This window comes from Triticum urartu, chromosome 3A, assembly GCF_056163025.1.
Source record: "Triticum urartu cultivar PI428250 chromosome 3A, HENAU_Tu73, whole genome shotgun sequence".
NCBI classification, from domain to species: Eukaryota; Viridiplantae; Streptophyta; class Magnoliopsida; order Poales; family Poaceae; genus Triticum; species Triticum urartu.
The window spans coordinates 535,784,306-535,810,482 of NC_141875.1; the positions used below are offsets into that span (position 1 = coordinate 535,784,306).

The 26,177-nt window shown below is 46.5% G+C and overlaps 1 protein-coding gene across 1 annotated transcript; it reads right to left on the reverse strand.

Annotated features, from left to right (window-relative positions):
- Positions 1-648: 648 nt before the first annotated feature.
- Positions 649-5,941, reverse strand: LOC125544913 (F-box protein At4g18380). Its single transcript, XM_048708700.2, has 2 exons — positions 3,996-5,941; positions 649-1,076 (listed from the first exon to the last, which is right to left on the reverse strand). The coding sequence occupies exon 1, from the start codon at positions 5,224-5,226 to the stop codon at positions 4,021-4,023; it is 1,206 nt and encodes a 401-aa protein (XP_048564657.1). The 5' UTR covers positions 5,227-5,941; the 3' UTR covers positions 649-1,076; positions 3,996-4,020.
- Between the last annotated feature and the right edge of the window lie 20,236 nt (positions 5,942-26,177).

Below are 26,177 nucleotides of genomic sequence, written 5' to 3' on the forward strand. Positions count from 1 at the left end.
GTGTATCTTCTGTCACGTAATCACTAAATCACATACGATTTGACACAAGACCTGAAGCTGTCCAACCTTTTGAGGCACAAATGGCCTCATGCAGATTAATTACTCACCAATGACCACAAGTTTCAAATTCTGGCAAAGAATCATTCAGCCACTCAGTTTCGAACAGAAGCGGAACTATTCATGCTTCAACTGGGAGGAGGGGTAATGATGTACTTCCTCCGTTTCTAAATACTCTTTGTAGAGATTTCACTACGAAAAACTGCATACGAATGTATATAGATGCATTTTAGAGTATAGATTCACTCATTTTGTTCGGTATATAGTTCATAGTGGAATCTCTACAAAGACTTATACTCCCTCCGTCCCAAAATTCTCAACTTTGTATTAACTTTAATACAAAGTTATACTAAGTTTAAGACACTTATTTTGGGACGGAGGGAGTATTTAGGTACGGAGGGAGTATCACACACAAAGTATTCACACATATGCAATAATGCAAGCATGCGTAACAAGCAACAATGCATGCTGTAAATGAAACAAAAGGGTACGACAGAACTAAAACATCAAAGTAGAGTGAAATTATTTGGAAGAAAAAAAACTCCCTACTAATTTCCTCGTCGATAAAAAAATCCGGTTGGGCGGTCTGGATTGATCGAATGATTATGGTATAGACATAGATAATTATGCATCTGTTCTGTAGTAAAAAGTTCAATCTAAAGACATTACTAGTCTGATACACACAAAGGTTCAACAGTTTTGAGTCACATATGCCACAGCACAGCTAAAATGTGTCTGGAAATGACAGAATGTTTCAGCCTATAATTTGGTATAGAACTAGCAGAGTAACAGTGAAAAAGGGATGCTACTCGATCGAATATGTCCAATAGGCGGATAGTCAACAATGGCCAACCAACCTAGCATCTAGAGGCTTCACTTCAGGGTACTTTTGCTGTAGATGAGACATTCCATTCCACATTGCTGAAAAGCCCAGCAAAAGCAGGGTGTATATAATCTGCACATGCGTCAGGTCCACCACTACTACATACGCTGATACGCCTGAAGGGCATCCCATCATCCTGCAAGTAGAGTGAAAATGATTTCAGTGAAACATTTCAATAGATCAGCTATAATAAATCATATAAAAATGGAAAAAATGCAACGGACAGAGGCACGTTTTTAAGAATGATCTCCGATGCTTTCATAGTCTGGTAAAAGAACATATATGAAAGAAATGCAACGGATATCAGTGTTATTAATTGTAAATATGCAATGATTGATTCAATAGTAAAGAAACTATGTACTCCCTCTCTCCCGAGTTACTTGTCGCACAAATATAAATGGATATATCTAGAACTAAAAATATGTCTAGATTTCTGCGACGGGTAATTTGGGACAGAGGGAGTATGACATAAATAACGAGTTACAAAAAAGAAGTATGATTGGGGAAAAGCATTGTTAGTCCCTTCTAAAAGTCAAATCTTCATCTTCTTTTACAGTTGAGTGCAAAAGAAGTGCTAAGAAAGCACCACATCATTTCAAATCCTTTGTGCCATCCAATAAGCATTCAATGAGTCAAAATGTATCCTTCCAAGTTCAGAGTGTAGGGCATATAAAAATTCTAGAGAATTCTCCTTTACAGACTAGGCTATACCACAAACTTCTATAGTACTCTCCTTAAGAGTCTTGCATCAAACCGCCATAAGCTTTCTCTGCATATTTATCAAGTAAACACAATTCTGGGTACTAAAATTAAGCATACATTGTCGATTGTTCTCCATTGTAGACCCGCAACATGCAAGAGGGTTCATCATTTAAGTAGTCATTCTCCATTCTAGCCATAAATGGACAGACTCGCACAGGGGCCACTATACTGTATGGTTCTAAAATTCTAGCAGACATACGCCACTAGCAAGAGTTGTTACGAAGTGTGGCTAAGCAAAAAGTTAGCAAGAAGTGTGGCAGAGCTTGGCAAAATGTTGAACCTATGACATGGGCCATACGAGTATTAAGTGCGGCAAGCCACAAGCGTAAAGATGGCAATTGGGCCCATGGTTATGGCCGCCTGTGGGCAACCGACCCGAATGGGTAGGGTATGTGCTGTGCTCTTTCCCCATGGGTTGTATCCATGGGTAACCCGGTTAGTAGTGGGTAGGGCATGACTACAAGTTTGTGCCCGTGAGTTACCCATGGGTCACCCGATTAATATTAGTGCTTAAATATTTTGTTTTTATTTTACATGACATGTTGACGTTTTGGTGAAGATTTGTTTTAGGGTAAAATGCATCTATCTTGCTTTGCTTATTGCTCCAAAGAGATCAACCCATAAATGAACTAAATGCTACCTAAGTAGCTTCAACAGAGCAACACGTTGGCCAGTTGGGTTGCTCGAAAGAGATAAACCCATAAATGAACTAAATGCTACCTAAGTTGCTTCAATGGAGCAACACGTTGGCCAGTTGTGCCTCCAAAGCTAGCGTGTGCTGCTTTGCATGCACAACAGCAAGTTAAATATGCAGCTGGCCAGCTGCTTTAGTACCACCTCGCCTAATCGAGCGCACGGGACGTGGAGCTCTGGATATATGACTATATGAGACTAGAAGAAGAACCAACAATCATCCGTTCGGAAGTGTGTGGCGCCAAGTATTGGGCATGAAGTAAATATTAAGAAAAATACTAAAAAACCAGTGGGTGACCAGTCAGGTTGCGACATGGGTGCCATTAAAGATACATGGATAGGGTCGTGCATAGGCGCTGGACCATATGATGGGTTCAGGCACGGGTCTGGTGAAGGTCGACCCGGCGAAACCTGATCCGATTGCCATCTTTACACAGTTGTGGTGCAAACCAAACATGTACCGACAAATATGTAGTGTGCCGTGTGCCTAAAGTTAGGAGTGGCAAACATCAGCTGGGAACCAAAAGTCCCGTAAAGGTGACAAGACTGCGCGAGAATTATTCTGTCCTATCTAATCATAACACGACCTCCAAAAACCATAAAAGATTATTGATTCCCAGTAACCACCTGCCTAATACTCAAGAAATTGCATCACAGCTAACATGCCAGCAGGAACAGAAAGGAACTAAAACAGACACATCCGAATAGCTGTAGTGAGACCAATTCAACAACCCTGGACTTTGAAAAGAAGTCATATAGTGTGCCTTTACCATGCCAAAAGTGGCACATGACCCATATCAGTGCATGGTCCAGCAAACAAACACAATGGCAGTAAAGTAAATATCATATAAATGTTAAATCCTTACCTGTTAGTACACTAACCTAAATACGTATGCAAAACATATGCACCCAAAAACCCTTATCACCCAAACCATGAATCTGTGAACTGTGGCCATTACCATTACTCTCTGTTGATTAAGGAGAACAAACTAAGCATATCAAGTTATGCTCACCATAAAGCAAGTTATGTTTGCATAATACCCATAGTTATGGTTATGTCAATCAGGCTCTTAGAACCTTCCAAACTGTGGAGAAGCAAAACATTGGTGCCAGTTGTAATACTTAGTACAAAACTACAAATTGGGCATTAGTAATATTAATAACAATAAGAATGATACAAAATTTGCCGGTGTTAGATTCAATAACTCACTGCCAAGCCTTCAGAATTGGGACCCATTAGAACTGGAGAGGCATGGAAAACCTTGCCACGTGTTTCATAACTCTCACGAACGAGAAGAAAGTCAATGAGCCAAAAATCAATAATTTTGCTTATATACACCCCAATCCTTTATTATTGAATAAATCCAGAACAGCATATACGCTTCCGGACATAGGTGGCGAACTTTAGAGATAATGATAAAATATGCGCGAATCAAGGTTTCACTCTATGCACTTCGATTTTGGCAAGAAAAAAAAGGTAGTTCCATTCAAGGAAACTGCATTGATTCCTTCCAGATACTGCAATGCTACAGGACATCAGCGATGATCTAAATAGTTTGGCAGTAATGATGTGCAATAATCATGTGAAGTGATAAATTACCTCCTAGAAAGTTAAACTCTGAAGCTCAGAATGAGTTCATTTCAAGGCTGTATGTCCGCCGCTTGAAAAGCACCTTTGCCGCTGTTCGATATGGCTCCTCAAAGGCATCTGAGATCCAGCTAGCTCCTGCCGGACCAGCAGCCTCAACCCCTCCTCCCTCCCTCAGCACATCGTCACTTGGTCTGATCGCCACCAGCGTGGCGCCCTTCAGCAGTACTCCCCCGGGAAGTTCAATATGCGGGGCATACCAAAGCCTCATAATGAGCGCTGGCATGAGCGTGCGGTGTGAATTGCCAGAAACCGACACAGGCCGCACTCGCAGCTCCTGTAACTGCTTCTTGTCCATAGTGAGCACACCCTGCCCGTCAGCATCCGTGAGGTTCAAGCTATCAAGCATTTCATGATCGGCAATGATTGGCTGCAGCAAGTAATGCCGAGCCGATGCAGCAATGAGCGAGCTGATGGTCCAGACGACGCGGAGCTTAAGGCCCCCATTCGTATGAAGCGACTCAGGGATGCTCGCCAGTTCTTCAGGCTCCCTGTTGTCATCCAGAGATGTAGCCTCGCTGTCCTCGGCATTAGGGGACGACATTGGTGATTGCAGCGGTTTTGACGATACAGAGGACGCGCCGAGGATAACACAGCTGCCGAGGGTGGACCCAAAGTCGGCCTTCCACTTGAGGAGCACGCCGTCGTCAATGCCGAGCTCTCCGGTGGGCAGCTCGATGCGGAGGCTGCGGAGCTCCTTGAAGGAGCGGAGGACCTCGGAGGGCGAGTGGTGGGAGACGTCCCCGGCGGGCGGAGGCGGCGAGGCGGGCGGCAGGGCCACGGAGCGCCGTGAGACGATGGCCAGGGTGGGGGAGAGGATCTGGCCCAGCGCCTGGATGGGCCTGACGATGCCGCCGAGCACGAGGCGCGCGATGTGGGCGAGCGCGCCCCGGCCCCGCGACGGCGCGGCGGCCTGCGGGGAGCCGGCCGAGGAGGGGGCCGGCTCGTCGGGAATGACGCAGTCGACGCGGACGAAGACGGAGTCAACGAGCGGGACGAGGCCGTGGAAGCGGCGCGAGACGAGCGCGCAGCGGCCGAGCGCCTTGACGTCGCCGATGCGGTTGAAGACGTCCAGGAGCACCGCGTCGGGCAGCCGGTCGAACTGGTCCTCCTCCTCCCCCTCCTCCGCCGCCACCGCCTCCCCCGCCGCCGCGCACGGCCATCCCTCGCGCCCTTCCTCCATGGCCCCCGCGGAGACGCCCGGCCGAGCCAGCCGGCGGCGCAGATCGGGATCCGGGGAGGGACGGGAGTGAGTCAGCCGCGGGTTGGGGGATTTCTGGTGGAAGCGAGCGAGCGAGCGAGCGAGTAGTCGGCACGGGGCACGGCACGGCGGCTGCGCGTGAGGCGAGGTCGGGCGCTTGGTCTTGGTTTTGGGTTGGGTAATGGGTACCCCCCTCTCCTTGGCCCTTGGGTGGTGGGTGCGGGCGACGACGCGTCACGTGTCGGGCTCGACCGCTGATCGCGGAGGTAATGGGGATCACCCCACCACCCCACCCCCCACCGTGGTGTCTTTGTGGTGCGGGCGTGTGGACTCGCCTGGGGCAACGCCTGCCTGACTGACCTTGGAGATAGATAGATGGTGGCCGAACCCGTCGCTCTCGGCCCAAAATTCCGACGGCGACCGCTCCGGCCGAGGCGACGGCAGCCCAATGCCAATGGGGATGGGATCATGACGTTTCCATGGTTGTTGACCTCGCGTCGTCGTGCCGCCCGCGGTGCCGTGCAAGGAACAACCCCGCACCGCAGCCAGCTGATGGAGACCGGGACCGATGGCCCGTCCCAGGCGCCTCCGGAGCCGTCCGATCCTCCTGACGCCAACAACGGATCAGATCGACCGTACGTGCGGACGTAAATGGCTTCCTAACTCATTCTCAGCCTCTCAGGTGTTTTGGGGCGATCGATGGGAACGGGATCTTAGCGGCGACCTACGATTAAACAAAGCGAAGAAGCGGGGGTGTTGTCAGAAGAAACAGCTCGATATATGGATCGAGGAGCTTGCTGACAGATGCGCTGTGCGAGTGGTGGGAGCCAGGCTGCGGCAGCGGGCACGCGAGGAATCTGGCCGCGGAACTGACGCCGCCGCTTCGGCCCCGATCGTCGTCCCCGCTGCAGGGCGGGGCGGCAGGCAACGTGGCCTGCGTCGCTAGCTGGCGTGCCTGGTCGGTCGTACGGGGAGATCGACGGAAGCTTCCGCGTCAAGCGAGGCAGCGGGGTGGATTTTATTCCATACGCTAATCAAGTGCGGTAGTTTGAGCTTGAGTGTGTTTCACCTTTCTTCGTGGAATGGATGCACAGCTTGCATCCATGGTGTTTGGGTGTGGTGCACTCGTGTGACGCAACGCAACGGCGACCCAACAACATGCTTGTATGTTAGAGCATCTCCAATAGCATGTGTATATTTGGATGTCTGTATATTCATATAGACACTGGTCTAAAAAGATTCTTTCATATACACGTCCAGTTTTATATCAGAATGTTTATATGCAGGGACCAGTGGGCTGTCGTTGGGGAGAGAAAGAAATTATGACTGCAGCTGAGTTTAGACAACGGCGTGGACATTGTCGGAGGTCGATATAAAGGATGTGTGTATTTGGACGACCATATAGACAAGCCGTTGGACGCCTGTTTTGGGGTCACGTCGTGGAAAACGAGTATAGACATCCATATAGACAAGCTATTGGAGATGCTCTTAGAGCATCTCCAGCCGTTGGCCCCTCAGGAGGCGCTAAAAATCGTTGTCTGCGGACGTACCGGCGCTAACCGCGTGCTGGGGACGTGATGTTTCCCGGTCACCGCATCCACGTCTTTTTTAAAACAAAATCCGGCCCCACATTCGCACAAATAAAACGCAAATTCAACCAAATTTCGGCGAGTTCATAACATATATAAAATATTTTACAAAAGAAAAAAAATCCCTGAGAGCCAGGTGGTCTAGGTGTAAAAAACCTTCGCGCACAAAACTTTTGTCTACTGCTGAAATTTGCTTATAAGTTTTTACACTCCACAAACCTTCCATGGAAGGATTGGGTCTTACACCATTCGCCACTTCATATTAGACATGGCAAAAACAGCTCCTTCCTAGCTAAAACCATCTTCAAGCATTTACAGAGTTTGAGAGAGATTTCCCGGTGCACTGTTGGAGACGGTTGCTCTATTTTTTTTGGTTAGATCGTTGGCTAAAGCCGACACCCCTGGCTTTAGTGTACCCTGCTCTTTTTTCTCACCACACAAACCAAAATGCCATGGTAGCCACTATTTTGCAGGATGGGATCGAACTTGCTCTTCGTAATCGACTAACCTCTACTGCGATTGCAGAAGTTGCTTCTCTAAACTCCTTGTTGCAGGATTGTACACTCTCTCAGGTTTCGGATGATCGTTGATTGCTTAACGGCGCTGCCTTTTCCATAAAAGGAGCATATACGGCCCTCTGGGATCACCTCTTGGATCCCATGCTTAATGATATTTGGGACTCAAAGGTACCCAAAAAGGTTACGATTTTCGGTTGGCTATTCTACCTTGATCGCCTAAACACAAGGAAGAATCTGCATAAGAAGAGCATACTGGACTCTGCAGCTTGTCCTAGATGTAATCACTTGGTGGAGGATCGTGAACACCTTTTTTTTACTTGTCCAGCAGCTCGCTGGATCTGAAGAGCAGCCGACATCTGTCCTCTTTTCACACCCATCACCAGTCTCTTCAGTACGACTCTTCCGGGCTCGCTGCCTACCACGTTCCGCCCCTTCATGCTCCTTATGATTCTTTGGAAAATCTGAGACGCACGCAACAAGAAAGTTTTCAAAAGTCTGGATATTCTGGCTTCAAACTCCTTGAGAGCTATCTTAGATGATTTGATTGTTTGGTCTCATAGACTTAAATCTGAAACTTTAAAGGGCCACGCCGGTCTGTGGCGTGAGTTCCTATCATCGCAACACTCTTAACTATGTAACATCCGGCAGGTTTTGAAATATATATTCAGGTGGGGAGCCTCCCCCCCGGTGAACATTTCAAAAACAAAAGAAAAAAAAATACTACTAGACCCGTTGTTCCTCGCCGCCCGCCGCCCTTGAAGCTCTACATGCCGAGGAGCCTGTAGAACTGTGTGTAGTCATCGTCGTCGCCTCCTAGGCGGCCGCTGTCCCTGCTGCTCCCCTGCCCAGGGTCGCCGACGCGGCGGGTTGGATGGTCCGGGGACATCCTCGTCCTTGTCGCTGTCGAGGATCACCACGCCGTTCTTGTCCTCGCGCCCATGTTGGCGGGCGGCTATCTCCTGCAGGGCTCGGCGCTGCCAGGCCATCTCGTCGTGGAGGTAGTCGTCTCGCGCCCACTTTAGGGCGGCCTCATTGGAGAAGCCGCGTCGTACTATAGCCTCGTACTCCGTGCGGAGGCCGGGCTCCACCTTTGGCCTGACGAGCCGGGTAGAGGTGGGGGAGGACTCGGCGATGCGGACGCTGGAGTTGTGGGTGCGCTGGCTAATCGGCGTGTCCTGGGGCTCCGGCTTGATGGGGAGGAGGGAGGGAGAGCCGGACGAGCGGCCGGATGAGGAGGAGGATGCCGGGTCCATGCGTCTCGGCGTCCACGAGCTCCCACGTCGGCGAGAGAAGGTGGGGGGAGCGGGGTACTCCAGCCTGGGTGTGTTGCCACCCTCGATGTACTCGAGGACGTCCTCGCCCCACCATCGGTGGCGGCCGTCGGCGTTGAGCCTCCCGGAGGGCATGACGCCGTTGGTGGCCTCGACCTGCTCGGCGTGGCGGCGACGGAAGTACGGCTCCCACAGCGTGCTGTCGGGGGTTGATACTTCCATTTTGCATCATGCTTTTATATTGATATTTATTGCATTATGGGCTGTTATTACACATTATGTCACAATACTTATGCCTTTTCTCTCTCATTTTACAAGGTTTACATGAAGAGGGGGAATGCCGGCAGCTGGAATTCTGGGCTGGAAAAGGAGCAAATATTAGAGACCTATTCTGCACATCTCCAAAAGTCCTGAAACTCCACGGGAATTATTTTCAGAATATATAAAAAATATTGGACGAAAGAAGTATCAGAGGGGGCCACCCACCGTCCACGAGGGTGGGGGCACGCTCTACCCCCTGGGCGCGCCCCCCTGCCTCGTGGGCCCCCTGGTGGCCCTCCGATGCCCATCTTTGGCTATATGGAGTCTTTCGTTGAGGAAAAAAATCATAAGCAAGCTCACGGGACGAAACTCCGCCGCCACGAGGCGGAACCAATCTAGGGCTCCGGCGGAGCTGTTTTGCTGGGGAAACTTCCCTCCGGGAGGGGGAAATCATCACCATCGTCATCACCGACGATCCTCTCATCGGGAGGGGGTCAATCTCCATCAACATCTTCACCAGCACCATCTCATCTCAAACCCTAGTTCATCTCTTGTATCCAATCTTTGTCTCAAAACCTCAGATTGGTACCTGTGGGTTGCTAGTAGTGTTGATTACTCCTTGTACTTGATGCTAGTTGGTTTATTCGGTGGAAGATCGTACGTTCAGATCCTTTATGCATATTAATACCCCTCTGATTATGAACATGAATATGATTTGTGAATAGTTATGTTTGTTCCTGAGGACATGGGAGAAGTCTTGCTATAAGTAGTCATGTGAATTTGGTATTCGTTCGATATTTTGATGAGATGTATGTTGTCTTTTCTCTAGTGGTGTCATGTGAACGTCAACTACATGACACTTCACCATTGTTTGGGCCTAGGGGAAGGCATTGGGAAGTAATAAGTAGATGATGGGTTGCTAGAGTGACAGAAGCTTAAACCCTAGTTTATGTGTTGCTTCGTAAGGGGCTGATCTGGATCCATCTGTTTCATGCTATGGTTAGGTTTACCTTAATACTTCTTTTGTAGTTGCGGATGCTTGCGATAGGGGTTAATCATAAGTGGGATGCTTGTCCAAGAAAGGAAAGTACCCAAGTACCGGTCCACCCACATATCAAATTATCAAAGTACTGAACGCGAATCATATGAGCGTGATGAAAACTAGCTTGACGATAATTCTCATGTGTCCTCGGGAGCGCTTTCCTTTATATAATAGTTTGTCCAGGCTTGTCCTTTGTTACAAAAAGGATTGGGTCATCTTGCCGCACCTTATTTACTTTCATTACTTGTTACCCGTTACAAATTACCTTATCACAAAACTATCTGTTATCGATAATTGCAGTGCTTGCAGAAAATACCTTGCTGAAAACCGCTTATCATTTCCTTCTGCTCCTCGTTGGGTTCGACACTCTTACTTATCAAAAAGGCTACGATAGATCCCCTACACTTGTGGGTCATCAAGACTCTTGCCGGGGAGTGAAGTGCCTTTGGTAGGTGGAATTTGGTAAGAAAAAATTTATACAGTGTGCTGAAATTTACTATCACTTGTTACTATGGAACATAATCCTTTACCCTGACCAACAGAGCAAAGAGTTGCTCCTCAACCTACTGAACCTACTGAAAATGTTTACTTTGAAATTCCTTCGGGTATGATAGAGAAACTGCTAGCTAATCCTTTTATAGGAGACGGAACATTACATCCCGATTTGCACTTAATCTATGTGGATGAAGTTTGTGGATTATTTAAGCTTGCAGGTATGCCCGAGGATGTTATCAAGAAGAAGGTCTCCCCTTTATATTTGAAGGGAGAGGCATTGACATGGTTTAGGCTATGTGATGATATTGGATCATGGAACTACCAACGATTGAAATTGGAATTTCATTAGAAGTTTATCCACAACAAAAAAAAAATACACTTCCATGATGATACGTGTTTGTCACAGTAGGTCACTTTTTTTGTCATGCATGTACATCCATGACAAATTTATGACAGAATCAAGATAGTCATACATGTGCTGTCGTAGAAGTGTTCCATGACATTACCAAAATTATCATCACGGAAGTGTCCACTTCCATGACGATAAATCGCGCATCACAGAAGTGCTTTCGTCAAGGGTGACCGACACGTGGCATCCACCGTAACGGAACGCCGTTAAGCTATCGGGTTGGGTTTTGGATCCGATAACCCGTTAACAGCCCCGACCAATGGGGATTTTCCATGTGTAAAATCATCATTGGCTGGAGGAAACACGTGTCGGCTCATCGTTGGGACAGATGTCAACCACTCATTGGACGGAAGGCGCCTATGATACGTCGACACGTGGCACGACCCAACAGAGGCCCATTCCTGTGAAAAGGCCGGCCCGTTTGACTTGGTCAAAAGCTGGCGGGCCGGCCCATGGAAAGCCTGTTAACGGCCTGTTCGAATATAGCCCATTTACAGCCCGCTAACCCAAGGCCCGTTACACCCTATCTGAATTAGGCCTAGTAGCGTCATCCGGGCCATCCAATATGATTCCAGCCCGTTTTCACTTCTGGCCCATGTATGGCCCATGACGTCTTTCAGCCCATATGAGGCCCTATGTAACTCTTGGCCTACTAAGGGCCCGTGGTGAAACTGGGCCGTAATAAACAGCGTATCACTTTACACCCATTAACGGCCCGTGGTGAAACTGGCCCGTAATGAACAGTGCATCACTTTATACCCATTAACGGTCCGTTATTCCGTTGGGCCATTTCCAGCCCATGTTATCTTTCGGCCTTCTCAGAGCCCATTTATTCTTGGGCTCATTTCCAGCATTCGTTTACTTACGGCCCATTACTGTCATTTTCTGCTTGTGGGCCAAATTCAGCCCGTGGTTACAGTCGACCCGTTTGTGGTCCGTTAATATGTTGGGCCGATTTCATAGCGTCATCAAATACAACCTATTAATGATGGCCCGTTATGGTCGGCCCATGAACGGACGATTCCAACTCTAGCCCGTTTACGGCCATAATGCGGTCTGTTTGGCCCATGTTTGGTCAATCGATTATACGGCCCGTATAAGGCCCATTGATAATACGGCCCGCAGAAGGCCCATTGTTTCTACGGCCCGTAGAAGGCCCATTGTTTCTACGGCCCGTAGAAGGCCCACTGTTTCTACGGCCAGTAGGAGGCCCAGTGTCACTACAGTAAATATTAGCCCATGGTTATTGTGGCCTAGTTTTAAAAAATAGGTTATTGCAGCCACTAGCTAACTGCGGAAAAAGAACTGCAATGACTATAAGCAAACAAATAAACAAGACAACAAGGAAATAAATAAGCAAGCAACTAACGCTAGGCTATCACGACTATTACACATATTACATCCACTGGGCATCAAAGTTCGCCACCAGTGCAAATATAGGGAACAAAGCAGCATATCATATACACTGGTTGTCAAAGTTGGCGACCAGCGCAAATAAATGACGGAGCAAAACAAATCCAGAACTGAAACCACTTCAGAAGATCTCAAGAAACAATATCCTGGGTACCCATAATGCTGGCAAGATGCTTAGCAAGCTTATTAACTTTCTCTTGTTTGGCGCTTAAATCCTCCGGCGCTTGCTGTTGCACCAGAAAATATGCATCTGAATTCTGCAGGGACTTCCTCAGTCCTTCAGCTTCCTGCCGCAGCACATCTGATCGATGTCTTTCAACTTGAAGTTGAGACTCAAGAAGACGAACTGATTCAGGCAGCGAGTTCGAAGAGCTTGTGCCAGCAGTAGTGGCCAATAACTCGAACACTACATCAAGACAGGACTTTTGGGTTCCCTCACTGTCGTCAAGATAGTTTTTATCAGCTTTTTTGGAGACCAACAGGGATGTCTCACTATCTTGAACCTTATCTGCATTACTTCCTTTACCATTGGATAACGCGGTACTGTTCTCCAATATTTTGTCCGCATTCTAAAAGAGAAACAAGCAGACACATCACATGTTTACCATGTTGTATATGAAACTCATTTTGGTAAATGAGTTCAGTAGTAAAGTGGACAGGATAACAGCATGAAACAAACATATATCTATGTACCATGGTCACTTTATGGTCTATACCATTCTAGTTTTTGTTGCCAAATCAAGATAGAGACATAGTTCAAATAATATTTGTTCAAGACAAAGCAGAATAGACAGAATATAAGGGTGGGTAACTATAGAGCAATAACAACACTTGTAATGTGCATGACATGAGAACATAACTGTTTAATTAATTGAAACTGAAATCAACATTGGAGGTTAAAGAAACAGGTTTAAAACATACCTGTTGCGCCATTGGAGTTTCAATTCCATCCTTCAAATCTGAAAATAGTTGGTATGAGTAAATACAGTCATGCAAGAGCAAAGGAGTATGAACCATAGCTACAGAACCTGACTTGAGAACAAATCTTCTTCTCCTTTAAGCGTTGAGTTGGGATTCGGAGTGGTGGTCCTCGTGCTTTGGGCACTGCAGTTCCCTTACTAACTGCTCGTGTTTGGGTGCTCTATGGTGGAGACGGTGCTGTGTTAACTGGAACTGGGTTACTATCTGCCGGGGTTGGGGTTAGAAGGGGTGTAGCTGGTTCTCTGTCCAACTGGGTAGGGGTACAATTTGCGAGAGTCTGGGTTATGTGTGGTGGATCTGGTCCTTGGGCAAGTACAACCGTGGTTCTATCTGCATCAACTGGTAGCACTATCTTTTCTGAAGACCGTGTTGTTACTCCCTTAAATACTACCATCACGCTCTCCAATTCAAATGGCGGATAAACAAGAAAAGTAATTGAAAGTATAGACATTGTATGATAGACAGCTGCAATGGATAGTGGGGAATAAAAGAGGGCATGAAATAATTCATATTTATGTTGTCTAACCAAATAGGATAGCATGACACAATTTCACATATATGATGGCTAACTAAACAGGATAGCATGACACAATTTCACATTATGATGGCTAACTAAAAAAGATGGAAAGACATAGTTCAAAATATGAGACTATGTAAACAGGATGACATGACATAACTATATAATGTGTTTACTAAATAGGTTGGCATGCCATAATTCACATACATTCACGAATAGAATGCCATAATTCAAAATATGATGACTGTAAACACTAAACAGGATGAGATGATATAACTATATGATGTCTTTATTAAATGGGTTGCCATGCCATAATTCAGATAGATGATGTGTATGTACTATGTAAACATGATGGCATGATATAATTCAAATATATGATTTATATAGTAAGCAAGTAAGCAGATGGCAATCCATATATGATGTAAAAACTAAGCAATGCAAGACAACATGCATGACATGGGTAATATAACCCTGCCAAGTTTGAGCATAGACCTCAGGGGGAAAATAGGACTGGTCATCAGTCTCTGAATCCTCCTCTGAGGAGCTCTGTAACCAGCAAGATGTCTGCTTCAGCAGGTAGCATTGTCTGCTCTGAATACCTTGTTTTCACTCCAGATACTTCCATCACCGGTTCAAATGGCTGATGCACATGAAGAGTAGTTGAATATACAAACTTTGTCGCCAAATGGAACACGTAATACAAAAAAATGATAGCATGATATAATTCACATACATGATGATTGGCTAAACAGCATGGCATTGCATAATTCACATATATAATGCCTTTGCAACAAGATAACATTGTATAATTCACATATATAATGTCTTGCAATAAGATGGCAATGCATAATTCACATATATGGTAATTAGACACTGAACATGTGGCATTCACACAAAGCATGTCTAAACTAATCAAATGACATAGCAATGCGAGACACCATACGCACGATATGAGCAACATAACCCTACCAAGTTAGAGCATACACCTCGGGGGGGGGGGGATAGGACTGGTCATCTGTCTCTGAATCCTCCTCTGAGGAGCTATCCGTAACCAGCGAGATATGCGCTTCGTCAGATAGCATAGTCTGCTCTAAAGACCTTGTTTTCACTCTAGAATTTGCCATCACCGTGTCAAATGGCTGATGCACACGGAGAGCAGTTGAATGTAATAACATTGTTGACAAATGTAATATGTAACAAAAAAAAGGATGGCCTAATATAATTTACATATAAGATGACTGGCTAAGCAGGATGGCATTGCAAAATTCACATATATGATGCCTGGCTAAACAAGATGGCGTTGCATAATTCACATAAACGATGAATAAACTAAACAGATGGCATTCGCACAAAGGATGTCTAAACTAAGCAGATGACATATTTGATGTATAAAGTAAGCAATGCAAGACACCATATGCATGATATAACCAACATCAGCATGCCAAGTTAGAGCGAAGACCTCAGGGGGTAAATAGGAGTTGTCTTCTCCTTCTGAATCCCCCTCAGAACAGATATCTTCCTCTCGATTACAATCCAAAATGCGTGGAGGGGGGCTGCCTTTGCGGCTACCATGGAGCGACGTCTGCATGAAATTTTATTGCCACACAAGGCTCATCTCTTTTGCTCTACATGTTCAGTTCCATTGTTTACAATAACTGTCATGCATAGGAATAAAACATAGTGAGATTATGTAAGGAGTGCATGCAGAAATCCAGAGTGATGGTAGCAACCTGTGGATAGACCCAAAACCAATAATAGCAGGCAGATAATGGCTTCAGTTAAAAAATACAGATAATGGCTTCTTTACTGTTTGTTTCCCATCCAACATGAAACTCATAGTAGACAGCGGAGATTAACCAGATAGTAGATATATACTATTGATAGCGGCCCTGATATGTACCCCACAACCATTTAAAAACTCAAGTTTGACCATTAGTTTGGAGCTGACTCAGAGTCTAATCGGTGAACAGGACGATAAAGTAGCATGTAATATTAAGCGATGCATAACGTAAGCAGACACGAAAGAGTGCGACCTCTCTTGCGGACCCGTGTAGTCCTCGAGGTCATCTGCTCGGTTGATGATGGTAGTGCAGTTTTCATGGCTGCCAGCGGCGGGGAAGAAGATCTGAGGCGGCGAAAGACAGTCTGGAGGCCGGATCCCTACTGTGCTGGACCCTTCTGTCGTTGGAGCAGCTGAGCTGGGGTGGACGACGGTGCAGCAGGAGCGGGACAAACCACGCAAGGTTTTCTTTGACAACTATCTGTAAGAGAAGTAATTCTGTAAGGGCTCGTTTGAATTGGAGGATTACAACAATGCAAGGATAGGAAATAGACAGGAATAGGATAGGAATGCACGTGCAAAACAGAGAATTTAAAAACACAGGATTTCTGCCAATCTGGGTGTTTGATTCACAATAATTGGAAGATCACATGATGCAAAGAAGCATGATGAGATGAAGTCAAACCACAAGAAAATGTACGGTTATAATGTTATTATGCTACTATCTATTAGTCTTGTGCTTCATGAATAGGAATTTGAAAAGGAGGACAAGTGAAAATTAAAATTCCTACGTTTTTTCTTTCAAGGAGACACTAAAGGAACAAATCCGTGTGCTCAGTGGACAATATATATAACATGTAGAGTAAAAAAGAGATGCAACAAGTGTACAACCTCTTTGGCGAAGCCATGTCGATCTCAGCGTGATTGGGTTGGCCGGTGAGGATGCTCCGGCTGACTTGGCTGTCGGAGGAGGGGAAGAAGATCTTAGGCGTCTAGAGATGGAGCCCGAGGTACTGCTCCGCTGTGATGGAGGGTTTCGTTGTTGGAGCAGCTCTGGTGAGTTGTACGACGCCGAGGCTAAAGCAGGACAAGAGAGACAACGAACAACGTTAACCTGAGTGGAATTCTAATAACATCTCCAATACATGACGTAAAATACATAACCACAAAGTGCTAGATGTAAAATACATCAGTCGCTCATCTCTGAACTTAACTGTCGAAACTGAATTTTACTGTCGAAACTGAACTTAACTGTCGAAACTGAATTTTGCTGTCGAAACTGGACGCACTAGCAAGGTGAGGCTACACGTTGGTCGACTGAATTTTTCATCTCTGGTCAGTCGATTTTGCAGCCATTGGATACGAACTCAAGGGCCTGCGGTTCATCTTCAACCTCCACCCCCCCTGAGCCGGCCAAACAGCAGCCCCCGGCCGCCCGCGGTGCGCCGCCCCGCCCGCCCCGAAAACACTCCCCACCGTCGGTCTGCCGCCGCCCCGGCCATCCCTCTAGGCCCCCCCGTGCCAAGCTTTTTCTCTGGCGATCCCCACGCCACCGCCCCACCAATGCCCCGCCAAGGCCGGCGACCACCGCCCCCATCCTGAACCCTAAGATAGATAGTGGGGTACCTCTCCGGCGAGCCCCCCTCCCCGCTGCGGCTGGTTCTTCCTTCACCCCGACGGCATCAAAGTGAAGTGTAGCTAAATCGGAGCAGCATCGGAAGCAAGAGAAAGAGCGAGAGCAGCAACGCGAGCAAGAGCAATAGCAAGAGCAGACCAGGCAGGGGACCGAGAGCAAGAGCAGAGCAGCAGCGCGAGCGAGAGCTAAAGCAGTAGAAGGTCCTACTGATGTGGATGTCGCTGCCGAGGGAGCGATGCCGTGGAGGAAGTGGTCGGCGATGCCGCCGTGGATGGAGCTGCGCCGTGTCGGCTCGGGACCGAGCGCCGGCAGCACCGTGAGATCGAATCAAGAAGAAAATGCGGCGATTAGTGTACAACTTCTTTGGTGGCGCCGATTAGGCCGCAGCTTCATCCGAGGAAACGGTGATGATGATGCTCTTCCGGTGGTGCAGGTGAAGATGCCAGTGTGGGAATGGAGGTGGCGCGAAAGACGAGGGGAACATCGGGGAAGCTCCTTGGAGGTGGAGGACGGGGTGGCGGAACCGGCGGGACGATGAGATCGACGATGGATCCTCATCCGGTACGGTGGATGAGGGACGTCAAGGTGTTGCTGTGGACGACGTCGTCGGGGAAGAGGCTCCGACTGGGTGGCGGACGGAGCAGGGTGTGGGGTTTCGTCGCGGGTTTTCGCGGCCTCGGTGTATGAATGGGTGGGCGAATGGGATGGCAGTGGGGAACCATGGCTTAGAGACGTGCTTGTCCGAAATGTGGGATAAGTTACGAAAGTACCCCCACCAATTTGAGGTGGTTCTTTCGGTTCAGGGGTACCACGGGCATTTCACGTGTCGGGATTTCACAGGAGGTGGGAGTTTTCGCGCGCGTTGTAATTTCGGAATAGCAAGGCGCGGGTTCAGATGGAGGGAGTTGTCGGAGCACAACGAGACAAAGATATATCTTAAATATTTCGGGCTAACAAGGCGTGGGTTAAAATTTCTGGACAAGCCTAACGTGTACTGTACCAAATCAATGCGCCCTACAAATGTCATTCAAAACTTTGAATTCATGTTATGTTCAATTAAAATATTTCGCTACGTGTATAATGCATGCAACCTACTACTCAAATGAACGTTTTAGTGCATTCCAAACGTATATACTACCGCTTCAATATGAACTAAATTTGAATTCGTTTCTCTATTTGAATAAGATCTACAGTAGTGATTGTTGTGAAGTCAAAGCATTTGAATTCGTTTATCTGTTTTAATAAGATCTACAATCATCAGTATTGTCAAGTTAAACCATCGTTTGTGTATTATCTTCACAGCACACCACATGATTAGTCTCGAGTTACATATGAACTATGTGTACTATATGAACTCGAACTAGATTTTTTGAATCCACTTTATTTTGATTTCAAATCACATTACATTTGTAGCTCTAGCTAGATCTTCATAATCTAAACCATGTCTCATATGTATAATGTGTTTATCACATTATGTATGGTGCCCCGCCCCATACGCCTACAAGTATTTAGATGTGAGTTGCAAACACCACACATTACCACAAATTCAAATAAAATGTGAGAATGTTCGATATATAGTATTGTTTAGATTGTTCGATATTTAGTTGTAAGCTGCAAACGCCACACATTATCACAAATTCAAATAAAATGTGAGATTGTTTGATGTATAGTATGGTTTAGATTGTTCGGCATTTTGCTGTGAGTTGCAAACACCATGCATTATCACATTATGGTATAACATGTGCACAAGACGTGTATCACCGCTATATTCATGCATGCAATGTTTAAAACACTATGATCTCCTATTCAAATATATGAATCCGCTTTCATATCAAATTATGATCTTTGTTAGTCTCTTACACCCACACAATCCTCTAACCTTTGTAGCTACCACTAACCTTCTCTCGTGCATGCACACGCCCTCCTCGCCCTCCCCCTCCCTCGACATTCTATCCACCGGGCACATTCATTTTTTTCTTTAGGTCGTTCTCCCAGAGTCTCCACAACTCCTTTCCGACACACACCGATCGATAAACCTCTCCAGCGATGCCTGCCTACAACATACAAACACACCTTCAATATCCTCCTTTATGTGTCCTTGCCTCGTGTCTCTCATACGGTCAGACACACGTGTAAACTCTCGCCCCTCTTTTCGTCGCTCTCTCACAACCGCACACTCCTCCCCCTATCTAGCTAGTAGTTGGGCCTCTCGCACCACCTCCTAGCTCCATTCTCTCTGTCTATCCGTCTCGTTGGGCCTTATTAGCCTCTAACAAATGGACGTACACTGACCGATCTCTCGCTATACATATAGCTAGCTAGGTCCTTATAACTCGTTTTTACCCACACGTCAATCGACCTACCTCATTAGTTGTGTCTCTCCCTTCCTCCGACAAACGACAATTGATCTACCGATCTAGTTAGGTTTGCTTACCAAACACATGGTTCCCCTTCATCATCCATGGATGCGTCTCGACAGATCTATCACGTACATCCACACACAGAAACACATCCCCACTCTTATTGATAACATTGCAGTTCCACCCTCAGTTTGTCTAGTAGGCCTCTCCCACCATCTTCGAGAAGCAACTCGATCACCCATCCAGCACTCTACCCCTCTCCCTCCCTCTCCCTCCCTCTCTCTCTCCTCTCTCTCTCTGTCCCATCATATTTCCTGTCCTTCAGTTATGTATGGATGTCGACCGATCTCCCTCAAGACATAGCTGGGTCTCTCCTTCTCAACAGATATACGAGTCGTTCTACCTCTATAGTTAGGCCTCTGCCTACCCCTCCCCCCACCCCCTCTCCCCACACACATCGATACATCGAGCGCTCTAGTCATGTCTCCCTGCCACACACAAACTTGACGTGTGCCCTCTAACGTTCCGGTAGGCCAGTCGCCCTATATCTTTGACTTGTACACACACACAATTTCGATGGCTCTCTTCATCGATCTCGCACCCACCCACTTGATCCTCTCTTCGACTCTATCGATAGCTATGACCCTCCCTCTCTTCTCGTGGATTGCCCGACCCTCTATGTATGATATGGATAGGCCTCCATTTCACACACATTGCATGCAAAATTTTGTTTGAGATGTCATCGACACATATTCCCACAAATAATTCACGAAATCAACCCCCACCCCAAAACAAAAAACACTCACGAACGCGGTTTGTATCTCTCACACACACCCACGTAGGTGGGGAACATGCACGAAGAGAAGAGGTGCATGCACGGTGCACGTACTCCCGTCTCTTTCCCAACCACACCCGCGCGGGTACACGGTGGAGCTCATTTCTATACGAAAAAGGCAGCCCACGTGGTAATTTGGCACGTGTACTGGTTGTCCACTTGGTGGAGGGAGGATCGTCTACCACGGGTGAACAAACAAATTGCGACTTGACGTGTTTTGTTAAAAAAGAGGCAAACCATGTGTGACCTACCTTAGAGGCAAGGCTCTATACACTAGAGTACTTTTGATGTGTCCCGTCAACTCGCAGAACAAGGAGAAGCTTGCTTAGTATGCCATCTCCCCCGCCCACGGGCGCGGTGGCTCGCAGGATGAGGTGAAGCTTGCTTACTACGCCTTACTCCCGCTCCCTCGCCCATGCGCTCGGTGGCTCGCAGGACGAGGAGAAAAATTTACTACTCCCTCCGTTTACTCCTCATCCCTACTACCTTGGTTATAGAGATTATATCATATTGTTTGGAATATATATGTCCTTTAGTAGATTTCAATATGAACTACTAGTACATACTCCAAACACTGATGTATATAGACGTATTTTAGAGTGTAGATTCACTCATTTTGCTCCGTATGTAGCACTCTCCCTCGCCCCTCGACCCTCGCCCATGTGGTGGACGTGCAGCAATTCATTCGGTCTCATATAGCCAGAATGATATATACTGCACTACCATTATTGCTCGACTTCCCGAAGAGGCGAAGAGCCAATCACAAGGTCAATATTTTGGAGATGCCAAGCGCAAGGTTATAGGAGAACGAGTAGTAGGTGCCGCGTCATTTATAAATAAAGTTTTTTTCTTCAGTGGCACGTACGCAATATGATAGGTTCATATGGAGAGAAAAGGAGTACATAGTCAGGACGGGCCAGCCTACACGGTTGCTTGCTGGGGTTGCTCTCTTCACACTCTCTCTCTCGCACAAAACGACTGTGGCCACATCTCTAACATCCCGGCGGATCACGTCCGCTTGGGGAAGGGGTGGATGCTTAGTGTAGATGCGGTGGCCGTCGCCGACGGCGAAAACCCACTGTCGGCACGTCCCGATCAGGGGTCCCCGCCGTTCTCTCTCACAAAGCCGGTGAGGTTGCCTTCGTCCCTTGCTCACTGCCGCGACGTGGGCAGTTGCCGCCTCCCGCCGCCCTCCTCAAGGTTGAGCTACGTCCCTCAGGTACAACTCCCTTTACAGCCAGCTTGCACCACTGCTCCAGCTGCCCACATCACTCCCTGTGGATATTTCTCTATTTCTTTGCCCCGCACATACCTCTACTGGCTTCTACATACTATATTTGTGATGAGTTTATGTCTCATCAACTAGTCCCAGTAATATTATTCTAATCATGCTTGTTCAATTTCTTTGCCACAGGGATGCTCATCTCGATTTTGGTGAAACTGCACAAAATGATCCGATGGTCAAAAGGTTGCAAACTTCATTTATTAGGAAGCTCGAACGTTGCCAGCAAATTGAAGCCTGGTCAGGGTTCACGGTTCAAGGGCTAGGGACTGCATGGATCGTTTTTTCTTTAGCTGCCTCTGTTCCAAAATAAGTGTCAACTTTAGTAGTAGTACAACTTTGTACTAAAGTTTGCACAAAGTTGAGAAACTTATTTTGGAATGGAGGGAGTACATATTTGCTATGATCTGTTAATCATTGAGATGCAATAGCATGCATGTTAGTCTCCTTTGTATTTGATGAAATGTTGCAACGTGCAACCTTGGACGCAAGATACATGTAACAGAAGCTGGAAGCTTCATAGCATTGTACAAATTTATCTCGCTGATAAATTACAGTACGTACTATACTAGTACTTCCTCCGTTCCTAAATATAAGTCTTTGTAGAGATTTCACCATGAACCACATGCGGATGTATATAGATGCATTTTAAGTGTAGATTTATTCATTTTGTTCTGTATGTAGTGGAATCTCTACAAAGACTTATATCTACTAGTAATAGCTAACCCCCACTACTAGGAATTCTCTATCCTCTCCTTGAGCCACATCATCAAAATTGATGTAGCCGTTAGATGAAGTAAATCAGTCCATAATAGCCGTCTGATCTTGACGTTGAGAGGCTCCGCACTAAGCCACATGCAAGCATGCAGAAATACCATGCCACATGCATGTGAGTGGGTTTTAAATCACATCAACATGTTTTCATGCAAGCATGCACCGGTAGCATGCATGTAAGTGAGCTTTTAAGTCCCATTAACATGTCAAAAAGAAAAATATAATCCCATTATGCAGTAGGAGTTCAGGAGTTGGCTGATCTTTTTTCCTTACGTGGGATGATCTAAATGATGATGGGAGTTTATTTAGTTTGGCTACCACATTTGTCATGCGGTTATAGAGTTTTTTTTTGTTCTATGAAATCGATAATTTTGCGCAGAGAGATATACCGCTGTTCCGCGCCAATGCGCGGGGACTCATCTAGTAATATTTAGGAACGGAGGGAGTACTATGTAAAGAGTTAGGTGTCGCACGGTGATAGTAGTGTGAGGTGGGCCATGTAATCACTGAGCCTGCGTGTTTTCACTGCTCTTGCACGCCTCCGCTGTAAGAATGGAGAAAATTGTAATCTACTAGTAGTAGTATACCTCCTTTCGCCGAAAGCGTGGGACATCCAGCAGTCCTACCACCTCAGTAATAAAGACCAATGAGCCGTCAAATCACATAGACCCAACAGTAAGTTGGACGGACAAAGCAACCATCACTCTTGCGCCAGTGAGAGGTCGTGTCCGCTCTGCCCGGGCATGAATGCGGCACCGATTCTTTGGAGCAGTGCTGACCGTTTCGGGCGGGAAGCTTGCGCGGGCGATGGAGGGGCTTTGGGTGGGCCAGGCTGGTCAGGAGTGGGCGTGGCAGCTGTCCACATGTCCCTACCGGACACGTCCGAAAACGAGAGGATGCACCGACTCTCGCGGCTAAAATCATACACTACACAACATCTCTCTATAGGAGTAGGTCGATCTGTCGCTCTCTCTAACACACACACATGGTGTTAAACACACACACACACACGCACGCACACGCACGCACCTTGGTCCCGTTGCACCTTCTAACGTGACTTATTACACCTAGACAGAGAGAGTAGTAAGTATACAAGATACGGTGGCACACTGACTTAAGTCGAATACAAGTGGCCAAAATTTATGTGCATGTTATAATAAGGATTCACTTAAAATAGTACGTGAGCGAACAGAGGGATCAATTGGACAGTGTTCCCGAGCAGTAGCGAGATGTGTGAGGTAAGATACACCACTGGCGCTTTTAATTTTTCTTATTAATTTGTTTGTTTCACCCTCTGACTGGTGGGACCCAACGTACTATGTGGAGAGAGGTAAGGTGACTAAGGCTGCATTATTTCTGCACCACTGTGGATAGTCTTACCACCAAAACCACATGACACGATTATGATTGAAATCCCAATGACTCCCACACACAAAAAAACACGGCATGCTTGTCACACGAATGCAGGAATGTATACAAGGTTATTTCCCTCTCGTTGAACATAACGGGAGGCTTGTGTAGCTAGCCTGTTCGCTCACTCTCTCGCCCTCTCCCGCTGGAGCCTCAGCGCTTGTAGTTGCTCTCTTCACACTCTCTCGCCCTCTCCAGATCTAAACAAGACTTCATTGGCCTCTCTCTCCCCTCACTGCTGCTCAAAGAGCTGGCAGGATCCGTCCGCCGGGAAGGGGAGGAGGCTTAACCCTGTCGCCGTCGGCGAGGGACTACCGGCGCAGCTGTTCACTTTCCACCCAGCGGCGGCGCGGGAGGGCCTCCGACCCCTTCTTCTTCGCCGCCGCCCCGTCGCCCACCGAACCACGCCCCAAGAACCTTAAGGTATAATTTATTTACTCCACATGCATTGCTCTAGCTGCATGTATACCATGAATCTAGGACGTGGTTGAAAGAGGAAAGGAGTGGGGGAAAGTAGTGGGAAAAGTTGTATATAGCATGAATCTAGGACGTGGTTCAAAGAGGAAATGAAGGGGGAAAGTTGTATAGCATTAATCTAGGACGTGGTTCAAAGAGGAAAGGAATGGGGGAAAGTAGTGGGGAAAGTTGTATCGCATAAATCTAGGACGTGGTTCAAAGAGGAAAGGAAGGGGCAAAAGTACTAGTTCAAAAAGGAAAGGAAGGGACAAGGCTATAGAGTTTGAGCAGGACTAGATTTGCTGCGCTCACATAGGGAAAGGCGTCTAAAGATAACAAAACTGGGACCAACACAAATATGCTCCTTGGTTGCTTGTTCTTTGTTACAACAGACTGTGCGTGACCACAGTACATCGGTAGATGCACATGGTGCTGGTGCGTCCACTGTCCCGTGCAACTCATTAGCTGTTGTTAATCTAAGGCCCTGTTTGGTTAAAAACTCCCTAGTCCCTACCTGCTGGGTTCCAGGGACTAAACATGGACTAGAGGTTATTAAATGACATGCTAAAAGACCATGTTACCCCTAGTAATGAACTAATAGAGACAAGGTGCGATGCATGGCAGGGGCAACTGTTGGAAAAAGTCCCAAAAAGACTCCCTCGGGGTCTTCTTTCTTTAGTCCCAAATGCCCACTTTTAGTCCCTAAAAGTCCCTCCTCTTTGGTTTAGATGGGACTGACACGGGGTTTTTTTAGTCCCTACACCAAAATGTCCCTGTAAACAAACACCCTCTAATAATGCCGCTGGAAAATTGATGCAATGCCACAGTTAAAAGCAAATTACATGTTTAACAAATTTTATTGTTAATATAATCTCTATGTTAATATTAATCAATGCCACCGTTTGAGAAATGCTACTGTCTTGCTTTCTTTCCCATTTAGATAAGGTAGATACTTCTTTTTGTTGGCTTCTGTGTCATCCACCGTTATTGACCACTAATTGTTTCCTTTGCACCTCTGTGTAAACAGGGTTATCTACTTCACCTTGTTGCCATTGTGACCTTTTGTTGCACTGCACAAAACACTTTTGTTTTAAGAGTGTTTTGTGTAGTTCAACCAAAATGTCACACCGACAACGTTGCTTGATTGCTTGATCTTAGTGGAACTGCACAAGAGGAGATCTTACTTCCTATCCGTTAAGGCGAATTTGGTTCAGATCTTCTTCTTGTGAGTTGTTTGAATTCCGCATCATGAGAGGTCAATACTAGCCTTCTTTCACATGATTCTGCAGTGTGCATTCATATGTTGTGCTACTTGTACGATAATGTTGCTTGATTTTAGTGAACTGCACAAATGGAGACAGGACTTCCAATCTGTATGTGCACCGTAGTATCCCATTGAGGTAAGATAAGGATATTTCACAACTGCTGGCCTGTATTTTGCCACTTTCATCAGAAAATTAAGTTTAGTACTATACTTGTGCTCCCTAATTGACATGCCAAATCTTACATTGAAGGCGAAGCTTGTTTGTTATTGAACCAAGTGATGAAGGGGAAGAACAAGGGGAAGAAAAACAAAAATCAACTCCCGGTGCTATCATGAAAAAGTGGTATTGTCCTTGAGAAATGCTTCATCTGTATTGTTTTAAATATTTCCTTTCCTTTTTTCGAGCAAACAGTGATGCTAGCATTTAGTAGTCCTCTTGTCTTTGCACAACAGGTTCATCTTCCTCTGAAGAAGAATATGGAGTACGTGAAGTGACTAGTTCCGGTTATGCCAGGATGAAGAAGCCCTATCTATCTTATCATCAGAAGGAGCAGTTGAAGGATGGTTACATTACTCCCCACAAGACCAAACTAACTTCAGCTCAGAAGGACTGACAAAATCTCCATTTTTTTGCTGTGAT